At 39.0% G+C, this 15,208-nt stretch overlaps 2 protein-coding genes across 2 annotated transcripts in view; both read left to right on the forward strand.

The window, feature by feature from the left end:
* The window catches only part of LOC121377958, a 35,976-nt gene extending 21,693 nt beyond the window's left edge, over window positions 1-14,283 (forward strand). The window contains exons 5-9 of the mRNA XM_041506052.1: window positions 1,062-1,665; window positions 7,457-7,502; window positions 8,137-8,370; window positions 8,677-8,922; window positions 11,284-14,283. Coding sequence (XP_041361986.1) covers window positions 1,062-1,665; window positions 7,457-7,502; window positions 8,137-8,370; window positions 8,677-8,922; window positions 11,284-13,767 — 3,614 coding nt within the window. The 3' untranslated portion in view covers window positions 13,768-14,283. The remainder of the gene's footprint in view (window positions 1-1,061; window positions 1,666-7,456; window positions 7,503-8,136; window positions 8,371-8,676; window positions 8,923-11,283) is intronic.
* Window positions 227-1,950, forward strand: LOC121377037 (toll-like receptor Tollo). Its single transcript, XM_041504879.1, has one exon. The coding sequence runs from the start codon at window positions 611-613 to the stop codon at window positions 1,667-1,669; it is 1,059 nt and encodes a 352-aa protein (XP_041360813.1). The 5' UTR covers window positions 227-610; the 3' UTR covers window positions 1,670-1,950.
* Window positions 14,284-15,208: the final 925 nt, after the last annotated feature.

A 15,208-nucleotide genomic window follows, 5' to 3' on the forward strand; every position in this document is an offset into this window, starting at 1 on the left:
CAGTAACGTTTCTTCAAAAATGGAACTTCCCAACTGAAAGGTGTGTACACGATCAAATACTAACAAAAGACAAATTGCAATACTTGTCTAGAATTTGTCTCTCTAGTCTGAATTTGGCAAACAATCACATCCTCTTTATTGATATGAAATATACACAAAACAGCACGATTTCCAGTTGTTTGGTTTATCTGTACCTTCGTGGAAATGCCTTTGATTTATAATTCGACATTGTGTCTCTGCATCACATTATTCCAAAAATAAAATTAAAATATATAGATGTATCATCCAACCAATGGTGGGGCCATTCACCTCAAAATAATGACTTTGACCATACATGGTCAGGAACAGTTTTTGTAACATTACCCACAACACTACAAACATTTATTTATGATGGAACCAATTCGGCAGTTCACCTTACAAATCGGATTAGGGTGGTGTTTAATGCAAGTAATACTCTGAGAAATCTTTCTATCAGCTACAATGACAACATGATACTGGAAGGGTCTGTTACTGGACTGAACAAGCTTACAACACTGAGAATAGAACACAATGGGAATATGTCATTTTCAGAATCATTTTTGATAATTTCCCAAGTCTGAAAAACTTCTATATGACTGGGGTGCGTCTTCCAAAACAGTATTTCCAAAACGAGTCGATTCGGCTATTTAGAAACCTGACAAAGCTGAAAAACCTCGATCTCTCCTCTAGCGACCTGTTCCATTTACCAAAACACTCGTTTCGCCACAATCGCTTTCTCAAGAATCTCTTACTGTCACACAACAACTTTCACAGTATTATATTCTCCATCGAAGATGTTCCACATTTAGAGACTTTAGATTTGTCTTATAATAATATCAAAACGTTGGATCGGGATACCAGAAATTCGTTGGACAATCATGGTATAAATAAATCAAATTTTATTTTAAAACTGCACAACAATCAATTAAGCTGCAGGTGTCAAAATATCGACTTCGTGTTGTGGTTCAAACAAACCGATTATATTTTAAATTCAAGTTATGTGCAATGCACGTATGAAAATAATACATTGGTTATTTTCAAAGATATTGACGACGAAGCTTTATGGCACGAGTGTACAGGAAAACCAGCGTTTTACATCGTGTCGTCCATGTTTGCATTGCTCATCTCTGCAGCTCTGTGCTCCTTTCTTATAGTGAAGCATAAGACTCAGATTGTTGTGTTTTTCCACAGACTGTTTCACGGGGTCGCTGGACTCCCAAGAAGAGAAGACTTCAGGTATGATGTTTTTATTGGATACGCTGATAAAGACTGTGACTTTGCGTGCATGCAACTGAGAGAGATCCTGGAGGACAGGTTTCATTATCGAGTTTATCTCCATGATCGTGACAGTGAGTTGGGCGGCTTGAGAGCCATCTCCATTCTAGAAGGAGTCCACAACAGCTGGAAGATGGTCCTCGTTTTGTCACAGAACTTCGTCACTGACGAATGGTCTAGATATACGATGCATGCCGTAGCTTTGTACGCTGCCTCCGACCTCATACCAAAGAGGCTGATCATTCTCCTGGACCAAGAGAATCCGTGCGATGTTCCAGACACCCTCCTGTGCATTGCAGATGAAGACACGATTCTGCCAATCCCACGTCTCAATGATGACGATTCGTGGGAACACTTAAAGCGTCTTCTGAAGTGATTTTTCACAAATTTCAATTCCCCCAAGTCTCGTGTGGACAAGGTGTAATGCAGTGGTATCATACGAATCTAGGGACAGGTTTAATTTACTCGAGTGGGATCATACGAATCTAGGGACAGATTTAATTTTTAAACTAAATAGATAGTGGTGAGTGCTGTCTTGTCTGTTAGAAAGTGTACATAAATGATCAATTTTTGCTACCTGGTTTGAGTAACCTATGTGAGAACGTTTATCAAAAGTATGTATTGTGGCTAACTGACTTGATTAAACCATGTGAGCCAGTGTATCTAAATTATCTATGTTTCTATCTGGTGCGCCCCTGCGCGTGCTGTAACCTCACCGTGGTGCAAGGGTGTAACATTGTCTTTGAGAATGGCCAATACAGCACAAATCCCCTTGTTTTCTTCGGGATACAATTAAACTTTTAAGTAAAAGTCAGTATCTATCTGTGATATTTGTATTTTTGCACAGTTCTTTACATTGTGTTTTTGTTTGAATCTTGAATTTTTATATTGATGTTGATCATCACTTTATTTGTTTGTATTACATAGTTTGACACCCAATAGCCGATGTATTTTTCGTGCTGGGGTGTCGTTAAACATTCATTCATTAATTCTATCTGGTGCGAGTATCCTGTCAGAATGTGTTTCGAAATAATCTATTGTTGCTATCTGGTGCGAATATCCTATATGCCGACAGCACACGTGTTCCCTCGTTATATGGAATAAGTGCTACAATAACCTTACATTTGAATCTATTAACCAGTGATCAAAATGTGTTGTGTTGTTTTTCCTTTTAGGCTGTACTTTGCTCAATTCTCGTTAACAGCTGAAGATAAATGTCTCTTAAAGGGATTTCGTTCTGAAATGGAAAAAACCCAATCTAATAATATTTGTTAATATACTTACTAGTAATTATTTTACATAAATATCACTCGTATCGTTTAGAAAGAGAAAACGCTTTAATATAATTTTGTAATGTCCAAATCAAAATTCCAAATGTGGGTCGTTTTCGTGCTGCTGGATTTGGTCAATGATTTGGTCAATGTTTTGGTCAATGTGAATATTTTGCATTGTTTTTTGCTCGCTAATTTAAAAAAATACTATTTATGCACGTGCAACAATGAACATAAACATATACAATCTTTGTTTTATTAAAGGGATACTCCTGAGTTTGCTGCAATGTTTAAGATGTCATCGACTAACAGCAACGAAATGTTTTATTTTACGACACACTCAAAACGTTTTATTTACGGTTATATGGCGTCGGACATATGGTTACGGACCACACATATATTGAGAGAGGAAACCCGCTGTCGCCGATTCATAGGTTACTCTTTTCGATAAGCAGCAAGGGATATTTTATATGCACCATCCCACAGACAGGATAGTACATACTACAGCTTTTGTTACACCAGCTGTGGAGCACTGGCTGGAACGAGAAATAGCCCAATGGGTCCACCGACGGGGATCGATTCTAGACCGATAAGCAGCAGAAGAGCGCTGTACCACTGAGCTACGTCCCGCCACTTGACTAACGGAGATTTGTTAATGATTGTAATTACATATCGAATATATTTTTCTGCATAAAACATTACTGGCTGTATTTTAAACGTGTTTCTGATCGTTCTAATATTTTTACTAGATTAAATTTCATTTTATTTCCTAAAATATTATTTGAAGACAAAATCCAGTTTGGGCTTCTTAGAAATATTAAGACGACCAGAAACACATTGAATGTACAGACACTGATATTTTAAACAAGAAAATATATTTAATGCATATTTTTAGACGTTAAAGGCATATTGTCACAGACCACTGACCTATGAAATGGCCTAACAAAGTATTACCTGAAAACTTATATATTGTATCTGTCCCTAAATGTACTTTATTCAACCATCTATTAAGGATATTTTGTACAAATAATTGAATTATGGCAATGGTCTATAATTAAAAAACTAAAATTGCGGAGAGGGTTGACATGGATTTCACTCCATCATGGTTCAGTTAAGGTGATGAGATAGCTAGATTTGGTTTCCAAAACTTAATATAATTTTCAGTTATTATACATCTTTAGAGAAATAAGGTCCTTAAATCCGTGACAGTATGCCTTTAAAAGATTTTATTAGTCGGAAACATCTTACAATGCAGGGAACTCAGGACTGTCCCTTTAATCTGCAAAATCTTTTAACTCAGTTTTTGTCATAAAAAAAAAAAAAACATTACACAAAGACTGATAGAAATGTTATACAAAGTCTTGAAAATTATTCTTTCTAGAACATCTTTTAATGTTGTGTGCTGTACAAAGTGTAAAGACAGGTTTGGGTCCGACATGGGCGTCAATCCGGCTTTAAAAGTGGGGGGGGGGGGACGTGTTGGTGTGTGTGTGTGTGTGTGTGTGTGTGTGTGTGTGTGTGTGTGTGTGTGTGTCTGTGATAAAGGAATGTGAATGAAAATCATAAAGCTACACAGTGGTTAACCTTTTAATTTAAGAAAACAAATCAAAATTGCAAATCAAAACGTTGATGTCTGACAGTTTAACAAAGCCTCTCTTTTTTTTCTTTTTTGTTGTTGTTGTTGCTTTTGCTAAACGAAAAAGTGTGTGGGGGGGGGGGGGGGACATTTATATAGATTGTCCCCCGGCGTTGAAAAGTGAGGGGGACGCGTCCCCCGCTGTCCCCCACCGATCGACGCCCATGGGGTCCGATACTCTGTATTCGTGGGTCTATCCACTGAAAGTTCAAGAACGTCCGCCCTGACCATGAATGAATCAATGTTTAACGACACCCCAGCACGAAAAATACATCGGCTATTGGGTGTCAAACTATGGTAATGGGAACAACAATGAATGAATGAATGAATGAATGAATGTTTAACGACACCCCAGCACGAACAATACATCGGCTATTGGGTGTCAAACTATGGTAATGCAAATAAATAAAGTGATCATCAACATCAATATAAAAATTCAAGACTTAAACAAAAACAGTGTAAAGAACTGTGCAAAAACACAAATATCACAGAATTTTACGGATACTGAATTTTACTCAAAACTTCAATTTTGTGCTGTATTGGCCATTCTCAAATAAAGCTTTCCACAGTGTTGTTTGTAGAATAGTTTCTGTAATGTATAGTTGCGTTGGATAACACACGTCCATCCCTGAAATCACCTTTGATCTGCCGTATGCCCTGACGATTAATTATGCAGATTTCCGGTGTATTTGTTTTCATAAAACTACCCCCGCCCGCTACCGACCCTGGACGAGTTGCTTGTACTCCCATTCACATGTCAGCGCGGGCGATTCCCTCTCCCACACCCCAAACACTTTCCTATCCAAACGTCGACACCTGCGCCCATGACAGGCGTGCGGTACAACAACTTTCTCTGAATGTGCACATAAAAACCTTTCGCCTGACCTGACCAGGAATATTTTCTCTATACATTGCTGGATTATATTACATTTTAGTTTTTGGAGGTGTTTTTAATACCAAATATAATAGTCTACCTCTCTCCCCCCCCCCCCCAGCCCCAGCCCCCCCCCCCCCCACCCCTCCCACGAGTTACTAATTCTGGAACAACCCAGAGATTGGGTGCGTTATAGCCAACCTGCGTACACCCAAACGACCTAGACACGGTTACTACAGGTCATTCAAATAGAGCCATAACAATGAAACGTTATTATTAGATTGTATCTACACACCCAACATTATATTCCAATGTCCCTCGGCAGTTATTATATTCAACCTATTCAAGTATTACCACAGCCGAGTAAGTTTGTGTTCACCGTAAAGAGGTGACGAGATATGTGACTGGTACAAATAATGTTTAGAAAGAAAGAAATGTTTTATTTAACGACGCACTCAACACATTTTATTTACGGTTATATGGCGTCAGACATATGGTTAAGGACCACAGATTTTGACAGAGGAAGCCCGCTGTCGCCACTTCATCGACTACTCTTTTCGATTAGCAGCAAGGGATCTTTTATATGCACCATCACACAGACTGGATAGTACAAACAACGGACTTTTGATATACCAGTCGTGGTGCACTGGCTGGAACGAGAAATAGCCCAATAGGCCCACCGACGGGGATCGATCCCAGACCGACCGCGCATCGAGCGAGCGCTTTACCACTGTGTTACGTCCCGCCCCAAATAATGTTTAGATACTTTAAACGTAAATCCATGCATCACAGGTTAAGAGCAGGGGTGGGGGATACTTGTCACACACATCCCTCGCCTCACAAAATCTCTTGAGTTGTAATACTATTATTATTATCAGCCCAGAAAACAGCATGATAAAGTCAGGGTTTAATCTTGGTAGTATTTTGCATTCCAATCTAATGCCTCCAAACACAAGACCTCACAAATCGTTTTATAGCAAACGTGCGTCCACCATAGGTTGTTTTTTAGGGTACGGCTATGCAACAATATGTGTTCTTTGTTATTCACCCCTGGCGTCTTTTGTCCCGTTTTCTGTACGCCATGGTGTTGGATACTTTCGCTCAATAAAGCCCATTGTATTAAACAGGATGGAAAAAGAGGACATTGCTTGCATAAAGCTCATATTTCCTAGCGCAGAACTTTTCACTGGTCACAGTTGCTTATAGGCCCACAGGTGGAACGCATTAAACACATTATTTCTATTTGACTGAGAGCTAAATAGTATTCGCCCATTACTGTTGACGTTTATACTGAACATTGTTGTTGTAGTTCTTCCAGTTGCTGCTCCGGTTTACTGTTGCTGTTGCTATTGCTGTTGCTGTTGCTGTTGCTGCTACTGAAAAACAAATTGTCCACGTAATAGGACATTGCTATCAACTGACGAAGTGCCTTGAATTGGACACTCGGCCATGTTTAGGGTAAGTAACATCGGCTGAGAAAGTATGATGTATGTATGTATGTATATATGTATATATGTATATATGTGTGTGTGTGTGTGTGTGTGTATATATATATATATATATATATATATATATATATATATATATATACAGGGCACAATATTTGACGCGAACCGCCGTTCTGTTCGCGTGTCGGTTACGCAAAATTAAATTTACGCGAACCGCAAAATGGTTACGTCATGACCAGTAAACGTTCAGAAATTAAAACTTACAAACTTCACGATTACACGACGTTTATTCACGCAGACATACTACTAGTATTTCGACAAATGTTTTAGGCTGAATTTTAGATACTTGATGCGCAGCAAATCAGTAAACAACGTTATATTTCAACAGTTGTATTTTACAACCAGTCTAAAGTAAATGTTCAGTATAGAGTCGAGCCAAAAGTTTTAAAGAAATGTGCTCAGACCGCTGGGGACGGCTAAATTATCTCCTGCTATTTTATCTAAAGGAATATATGTAGACATAATATTGGATGCCTATAATTTTACATATGTTAAAAACAGTTTTAACGTAAACAGGAATCCAAAAGTGTCACAAAAATTGAAAACATCGCATAATGAGCTTTAAAAAACAAACATTTGGAACGTCACTGTAGTATATAAGTACCATCGATAAAGTGAAAGTAGCTTAACCAGCGCAAAACGAAAAAAGGAATCCCTTCAAATAATTATGTATCTATTTCAAAGGCGTAGCGCCCATTACGCACATTACGAATGTGCGTAATGCAAAAACATAATCCGGGAATAGGTCGAGGCTGTATGTAATTGTTCTATAAAATATCCTCTTAAAAGTGACTCGAAAAAAGATAGAAAAAAAATGCCTCCAAAAAGGTTCAGAATGCTTCTGCAGCGGTTCTGAGTTTCAAAATTTTCACAGGGGGAGGCCTCCCGAATCCCCCGGCTCGGGCACGCCTTTGGTGTGCGTAATGCTAAAAAAAATGTGTGGTTACGCCCCTGTATTTTGTTTCAGTACTGGGGCTGATATTCAGTTCTTTTATATTATTTACTTTAGCAAGCATTAAAGACATTTTTTTTGGTAAAATGTTTTCTTTTGTATTTGTTTTAACTTTATGTTTGAGCTAAAAACTATGTATTTAAAATATAATTTCAACGTAATTTTGAGGTAACCAATCAGGTAACCCACGGGTTACGCAAATATAATTCACGTAACCGAACAACTGGTTACCTAGGTAAAAACCACGTGAACCGACTTCCGGTTACCTCACATTTCGAAATATTGTCCCCTGTATATATATATACGCAAAAGAAACGCGACACATGTGTGGCTGAGAAAATATGTTTCAATTTATTAATATCAAAGATAAATTTTGAAAAATCTGATAAAGTCAATTTATTGGATGCACTTTGACCACAGTCTCTGGGTCGTTTGCCTGTGTTCAGGTAGTGGGGGGATCCAGCACATCGAGATTGTAGGGCGTGACATGTTCAATACCGTGTATGTCCTCCCTGGGTGTTCAAAACGGCCATACACCGTCGGTACATGGAGTGCACGAGGCGGTTCACAAAAGCCATTGGCACCTGTGCCCACACCCTCAGGAAAGCTGCCTCCAGTTGCACACGAGTTGTCGGCCGTGGGACCACCTGGTTAAGCCGTCTCTGGATTTCATCCCACAGGTGTTCAATCGGGTTCAAATCAGGGCTGAGAGCCGGCCACGGCATGGTTCTGATGTTGTGCTGACGCAGGAAGTCTATGGTGATCCTGGCCGTGTGGGGGCGAGCATTATCCTGCTGGAACACGTGGTTATGGTGACGCGTGAAGAAGGGCACTATGTGAGGTGTTAGAATCTGGTCAACGTAGCGCTGCGCTGTGATGCCATTCCCTCTGCCTGCACCAACATTTTGGAACAAATGGGGCCCAATTCTCTGATTTAGGCCTATAGCACCCCAAACCATGATGCTTTGGCCACCCCACGGGTCTCTCTCCAGGACACATGAGTCTCTGTAGCGTTCACCCCTCCTACGCCACACCCTCACTCTGCCATCCGAGTTGGAAACGCAGTACCGGCTCTCGTCAGAGAAGACTATCAACCTCCATTGTTGATGCCGCCAATGTTGGTGCTGTGTAGCCCACTGTAGTCGTGTCTGACGGTGGCGGGCGGTGAGGACAGGTCCTCGAGCGGGACGTCGGCAAAACAGGTTGTTGGCGGCCAGTCGACGTCGTACCGTGTCGTCACTGATGGGTCGCTGTCCAGTGCCAATGGTCGCGCGAGCTGTCATGCTGGCCGTTCTGAAGCGATCATGGAGGTGCTGCCGGTTGATGTAGCGGTCCTGCCTGGGTGTGGTCACCCGGGGGCGCCCGCTGCGGTGACTGTCTGCAGTGCTGTTGGTGTTGATGTACCGCTGCTGTAGACGATGGATGGTGCTGACATGGACATTGTAAGCGTTAGCAACAACCAGGGCACGCTGCCCGGCTTGCAATCGGCCGATAGCTTGTTCTCTCTGCGCTGCTGACAATCGGGTCATACCTGATGCGTGCAAATTACGAATGCCAGGAACGCGGTTCAAGTTGGTTTTTATACCCATAACCTCCACGAGATGCACGTGCATTTCGGTTTTCATGACAATTGTTTGCGACTGCCACCCACGGCCTTCGAGACAGGTGCGTTTTGGCGTGTCGTTTCATGGAAAGTTGAAAGGGTACCTGCAATTTGGGTCTCAGTCATAAACCAGCATGTCTTGTAATATTGACAGTTACATCCCCGAAATAAATTGTTATAATTTACCATATAGAAATGACATTTAAAAATCTCGCGTTTCTTTTGCGGTTCAGTATATATATATATATATATATATATATATATATATATATATATATATATATATTTATTTATTTATTTATATATTATTTTATATTATATTATATTATATTATATTATATATATATATATATATATTCTTTATTTTTTGTTATAGGCCTATTCCAAAACACTTTTCTTCTTACATCAAACAAAATTGAAATTATTTACCAAAAATAAATAGATAAATAAATAAATTGCAGGATGGGACGGACTACTGGATACAAGAGGTAACATATATAAAAGGACACATAAAATAATGAGGAGATTGAAGCAGGGTCTTTTCCGTAATGTAGTGCGGGAGCTTCTATTTGATACCGAGAAATGTCGTCAGTATTTTCGTATGTCTCCCGAGAACCTGGAATATGTTTTGGAATTTATAGGTCCACCTTTAAGTAAATAGACCGTTTTCCTTGAGCCTCTTTCAGGCAAGGAAAGGCTAGTAACATGCATCAGATATTACAGCCTTTAGTGACATCATGGAGGATTTAATACCACTCAGCCTACACTCACAATAATATATATAATTTTATCGCAAACACAATACAATAATTTATTAGTACATTGCATAGCCTACAACAATGCCACACGGAACACATTATATTTTACTGCCACCACAGGTCCGTAGGCAGGGGTGGGTAACAGGGACCGAACAACCCACCGTATCGTAAAACTTACTTTAAAAAGACAATAGTTTACCTCCTAAAATAACAATAATTATTGCTATAAAAGGTCTTTTTATTCTTTGTTACTAAAGTAAAGATTATTGTTAGTAACAAGTTGGTGAACATGCACATCAGTTATTTGATCTCGTTTCACATTATGATAGTACCGGTACGTCGCTTCTCTTTTTTTGTTAATTAAACGAGGATAAAGGGTGTTAACATAAGCGGATTCAGGAGGGAGGTATGGGGATCCGGATCGCTTTAATCACCTTGTTTTTTTTTCAATAAACAATTCTTAAATTGACCAAATTTAAATCTTTCAAAATTAACACTTTGCAAAATTTCCGGATCCGTCACCGATACTGTGCAGAGGTAGTTTAGTGAACCTAATATTAGCTACCCTATGCACTTAAGTTGATCTTAGGGCTAAGATCGCTTCGTGGAACGGGGCCCAGATCTGGTACTTATATTGACTTAAAGGGACAGACCCTAATTTTTAAACACTGCAGCATATTTTTCACTATTAGAGCCGTTTATAATCACTGAAATAAAACATTACTTATATTTCATTCTTTAGATTATCCATTTCCGTTTATCCGAAGTCCTTCTGGTCATACTGGTGTTTATGATACCACAAAATGCATTTCAATATTTTTAAAAACACACGTGCGTCTGAGAAGTAGCGGGTTATAGATTCGAGTTCTAATCTATTTTAAGGGTATTTCCCGGTTTTAACGTCACAGACTCTTTTTTCACTCTGTTGTAACTTTATCCAAGTGTGTTACAGTTTTGTAGATTAACTAAACGGTTAGCACCCGTGTCAATGGAAAGACGTCAGTGTTCTAATTAATGTATTTAGGTTTCGCAAACGGGTGGGCTTCGCGGACAGGTTGCTGGCGTTTCAATACCAGGAAAGTACCCAAAATTGCTGGGCCGGATTTCTATGGGTAGGGCGTGCCGAGGGAGGGGGGAGGCCTCCTACCAGGCAAACCTAACGGTCGAGACGGCCTACGCCCTAACGCATCCCGACACGGTGTCACACACACACACACACACACACACACACACACACACACACACATCCCGCCCGCCCCTGGGTTATCCATAGTTTCACACCCAATAGCCGATTTATTTTTCGTGTGTGTGTGTGCCGTTCTATTCATTAACTGTTTCCTCCTGTTCTTGTGTATTCTCTTTGATTAGACTTTTGTTTTATTTTTTAGGTCATAGCTTTCATCTTCATCCTGGTAATCTGTAAGGTGACATCTGATGCAACACCTGAAGGGCACACGCAAACGATCACCTGCCCCACAAAGATATCCAAAACATACAAGGGATTATTTGCAAACTGTAGGGGTCTGAACCTGACGACGGTTCCTGTCCTAGAAGGTAACATAACAGCACTAGATCTCAGTGAGAACCAGATAAATCTAACAGGAAATGACTTTATCAGGTATCCATATCTGGTGTATTTGGATCTTGAAGGTAATGGTCTGAATAGACTTCCACTCAAAGTGTTCACTGGATGTGGAAAGCTGAAATTCTTAAATTTAAAACACAACAATCTAAACTACAGCCTCAGCTCATTTCCTGAAAACGTCTTCACTCCTCTGCTCGTCCTAGAGTCACTGGACATTGGTAATAATAATAATGCGGCTTTGTCATTTCTCGACAGTGTGGTTAAATCACTAACAAATCTTAAAAATCTTACAATAGATACAACTTCTAAGTTCACATTTGGAGAGGGTTTCCGAAATCTTCGCAGTCTTGAAGTTCTGAGTTTGTCAGGGAATGAAGCAGATTGTGGAATTGTAGAACTTTACAATGATACTTTCTCGGTGTTCAATTCATCCAGCTTGCAGACGCTCGATCTTTCATTTTGTAGACATCTAAAAAATATACATTTAGATTCTTTTTCACCATTGCTCAGTTTGAAAGTACTTAACCTGAAGAAAGCACACAACCTAGGCCTGTCTGGAGCCTTATTAGGAATGTATGGTTTACAAAATAGAAATATGAAGTCCATAAATTTAGAAGCAGTAACGTTTCTTCAAAAATGGAACTTCACCACAGAAAGGTGTGTACAAGATCAAATACTAACAAAAGACAAATTGGGATATTTGTCTAGAATTTGTCTCTCTAGTCTGAATTTGGCAAACAATCACATCCTCTTTATTGATATCAAATATACACAAAAAAGCACGATTTCCAGTTGTTTGGTCTATTTGTACCTTCGTGGAAATGCCTTTGATTTACAATTCGACATTGTGTCTCTGCATCACATTATTCCAAAAATAAAATTAAAATATATAGATGTATCATCCAACCAATGGTGGGGCCATTCACCTCAAAATAATGACTTTGACCATACATGGCCAGGAACAGTTTATGTAACATTACCTACAACGCTACAAACATTTATTTATGATGGAACCAATTCGGCAGTTCACCTTACAAATCGGATTACGGTGGTGTTTAATGAAAGTAATAATCTGATAAATCTTTCTATCAGCTACAATGACAACATGATACTGGAAGGGTCTGTTACTGGACTGAACAAGCTTACAACACTGAGAATAGAACACAATGGAAATATGTCACTTTCAGAATCAATTTTTGATAATTTCCCAAGTCTGAAAAACCTCTACATGACTGGGGTGCGTCTTCCAAAACAGTATTTCCAAAACGAGTCGATTCGGCTATTTAGAAACCTGACAAAGCTGAAAAACCTCGATCTCTCCTCTAGCGACCTGTTCCATTTACCAAAACACTCGTTTCGTCACAATCGCTTTCTCAAGAATCTCTTGCTGTCACACAACAACTTTCACAGTATTATATTCTCCATCGAAGATGTTCCACATTTAGAGACTTTAGATTTGTCTTATAATAATATCAAAACGTTGGATCAGGATACCAGAAATTCGTTGGACAGTCATGGTATAAATAAATCAAATTTTATTTTAAAACTGCACAACAATCAATTAAGCTGCAGGTGTCAAAATATCGACTTCGTGTTGTGGTTCAAACAAAGCGATTATATTTTAAATTCAAGTTATGTACAATGCACGTACGAAAATAATACATTGGTTATTTTCAAAGATATTGACGACGAAGCATTATGGCACGAGTGTACGGGAAAACCAGCGTTTTACATCGTGTCGTCCATGTTTGCATTTCTCATCTCTGCAGCTCTGTTTTCCTTTCTTGTAGTGAAGCATAAGACTCAGATTGTTGTGTTTTTCCACAGACTGTTTCGCGGGGTCGCTGGACTCCCAAGAAGAGAAGATTTCATGTATGATGTTTTTATTGGATACGCTGATAACGACTGTGACTTTGCGTGCATGCAACTGAGAGAGATCCTGGAGGACAGGTTTCATTATCGAGTTTATATCCACGATCGCGACAGTGAGTTGGGCGGCTTGAGAGCCATCTCCATTCTAGATGGTGTCCACAACAGCTGGAAGATGGTCCTCGTTTTGTCACAGAACTTCGTCACTGACGAATGGTCTATATACACGATGCATGCCGTAGCTCTGTATGCCGCTTCCGGCCTCATACCAAAGAGGCTGATCATTCTCCTGGACCGAGAGAATCCGTGCGAGGTTCCAGACACCCTCCTGTGCATTGCAGATGAAGACACGATCCTGCCAATCCCACGTCCTAATGATAACGATTCGTGGGAACACTTAAAGCGTCTTCTGAAGTGATTTTCATGAACTTCAGTTCCCCCAAGTCTTTGGGGACAAGGTGTAATGCAATGGTAGGACACTCGAGTGGGATCATACGAGTCTAGGGACAGATTTAATTTTTAAACTACTTTCTACCAGATTAGTATCAAAGATAGTGGTGAGTGTTGTCTTGTATGTTAGAAAGTGTACTTAAATCATCTATTTTTGCTACCTGGTTTGAGTAACCTATATGAGAAGTTTATCAAAATTATCTATTGTTGCTAACTGGTTTGATTAACCCATGTGAGCCAGTGTATCTAAATTATCTATTTTTCTGTCTGGTGTGAGTATCCTGCCAGCATGTGTTTCGAAATAATCTATTGTTGCTATCTGGTGCGAATATCCTATATACCGACAGCACACGTGTTCCCTCGTTATATGGAATAAGTGCTACAATAACCTTACATTTGAATCTATTAACCATTGATAAAAATCAATCTAATTAAAATTAGCTCCACTATTACATGTGGATCTAAAGACAGCCAGTTGGAGCTCATGTCCACCAATCAAAACCTTACTTGCAGAATCCTGCCAGTGATTTAAAAATAATTTGAAAACATTCCGAATTATTCTGAGGGTATACGATATGTTTCGTGTGAATTACGAATGCCTTAAAACATGTTTTATTTTATAAAATAAATAATTTGTAATGTAAAACTGAAGACTGATTTAGTTTTTTTTAATTTTATAAATAAATAAATAATTTTTAATGTAAAATTGAAGACTGATAACCCACCCCGTACGTATTGGTATGGTTCGCTGTACTGCGGCCACTAAAATAGACTCGCCCGATATTTTTAGAATTTGTATGCTCCCAAATAACGTTATAAAAGGCGAAGTGTGATTGGTCAATATTTAAATTATTATTTACAGACGAAATGTTACCTGGACATTGGGGACTACGCAGTGTTGTTAGTTTTAAATCACTGGCAGGATTCTGCAAGTAAGGTTTTGATTGGTGGACATGAGCTCCAACTGGCTGTCTTTAGATCCACATGTAATAGTGGAGCTAATTTTAATTAGATTGGATAAAAATGTGTTGTGTTGTTTTTCCTTTTAGGCTTTACTTTGCTCAATTCTCGTTAACAGCTGAAGATAAATGTCTCTTAAAGGGATTTCGTTCTGAAATGGAAAAACCCCCAATTTAATAATATTTGTTAATATACTTACTAGTAATTATTTTACATAAATATCACTCGTATTGTTTAGAAAGAGAAAACGCTTTAATAAATATAATTTTGCAATGTCCAAATCAAAATTCCAAATGTGGGTCGTTTTCGTGCTGCTGGATTTGGTCAATGATTTGGTCAATGATTTGGTCAATGTTAATATTTTACATTGTTTTTTGCTCGCTAATTTAAAAAGCTACTATTTATGCACGTGCAACAATGAACATATACATATACAATCTTTGTTTTAT

Source organism: Gigantopelta aegis, chromosome 7, assembly GCF_016097555.1.
Source record: "Gigantopelta aegis isolate Gae_Host chromosome 7, Gae_host_genome, whole genome shotgun sequence".
Lineage (NCBI taxonomy): Eukaryota > Metazoa > Mollusca > Gastropoda > Neomphalida > Peltospiridae > Gigantopelta > Gigantopelta aegis.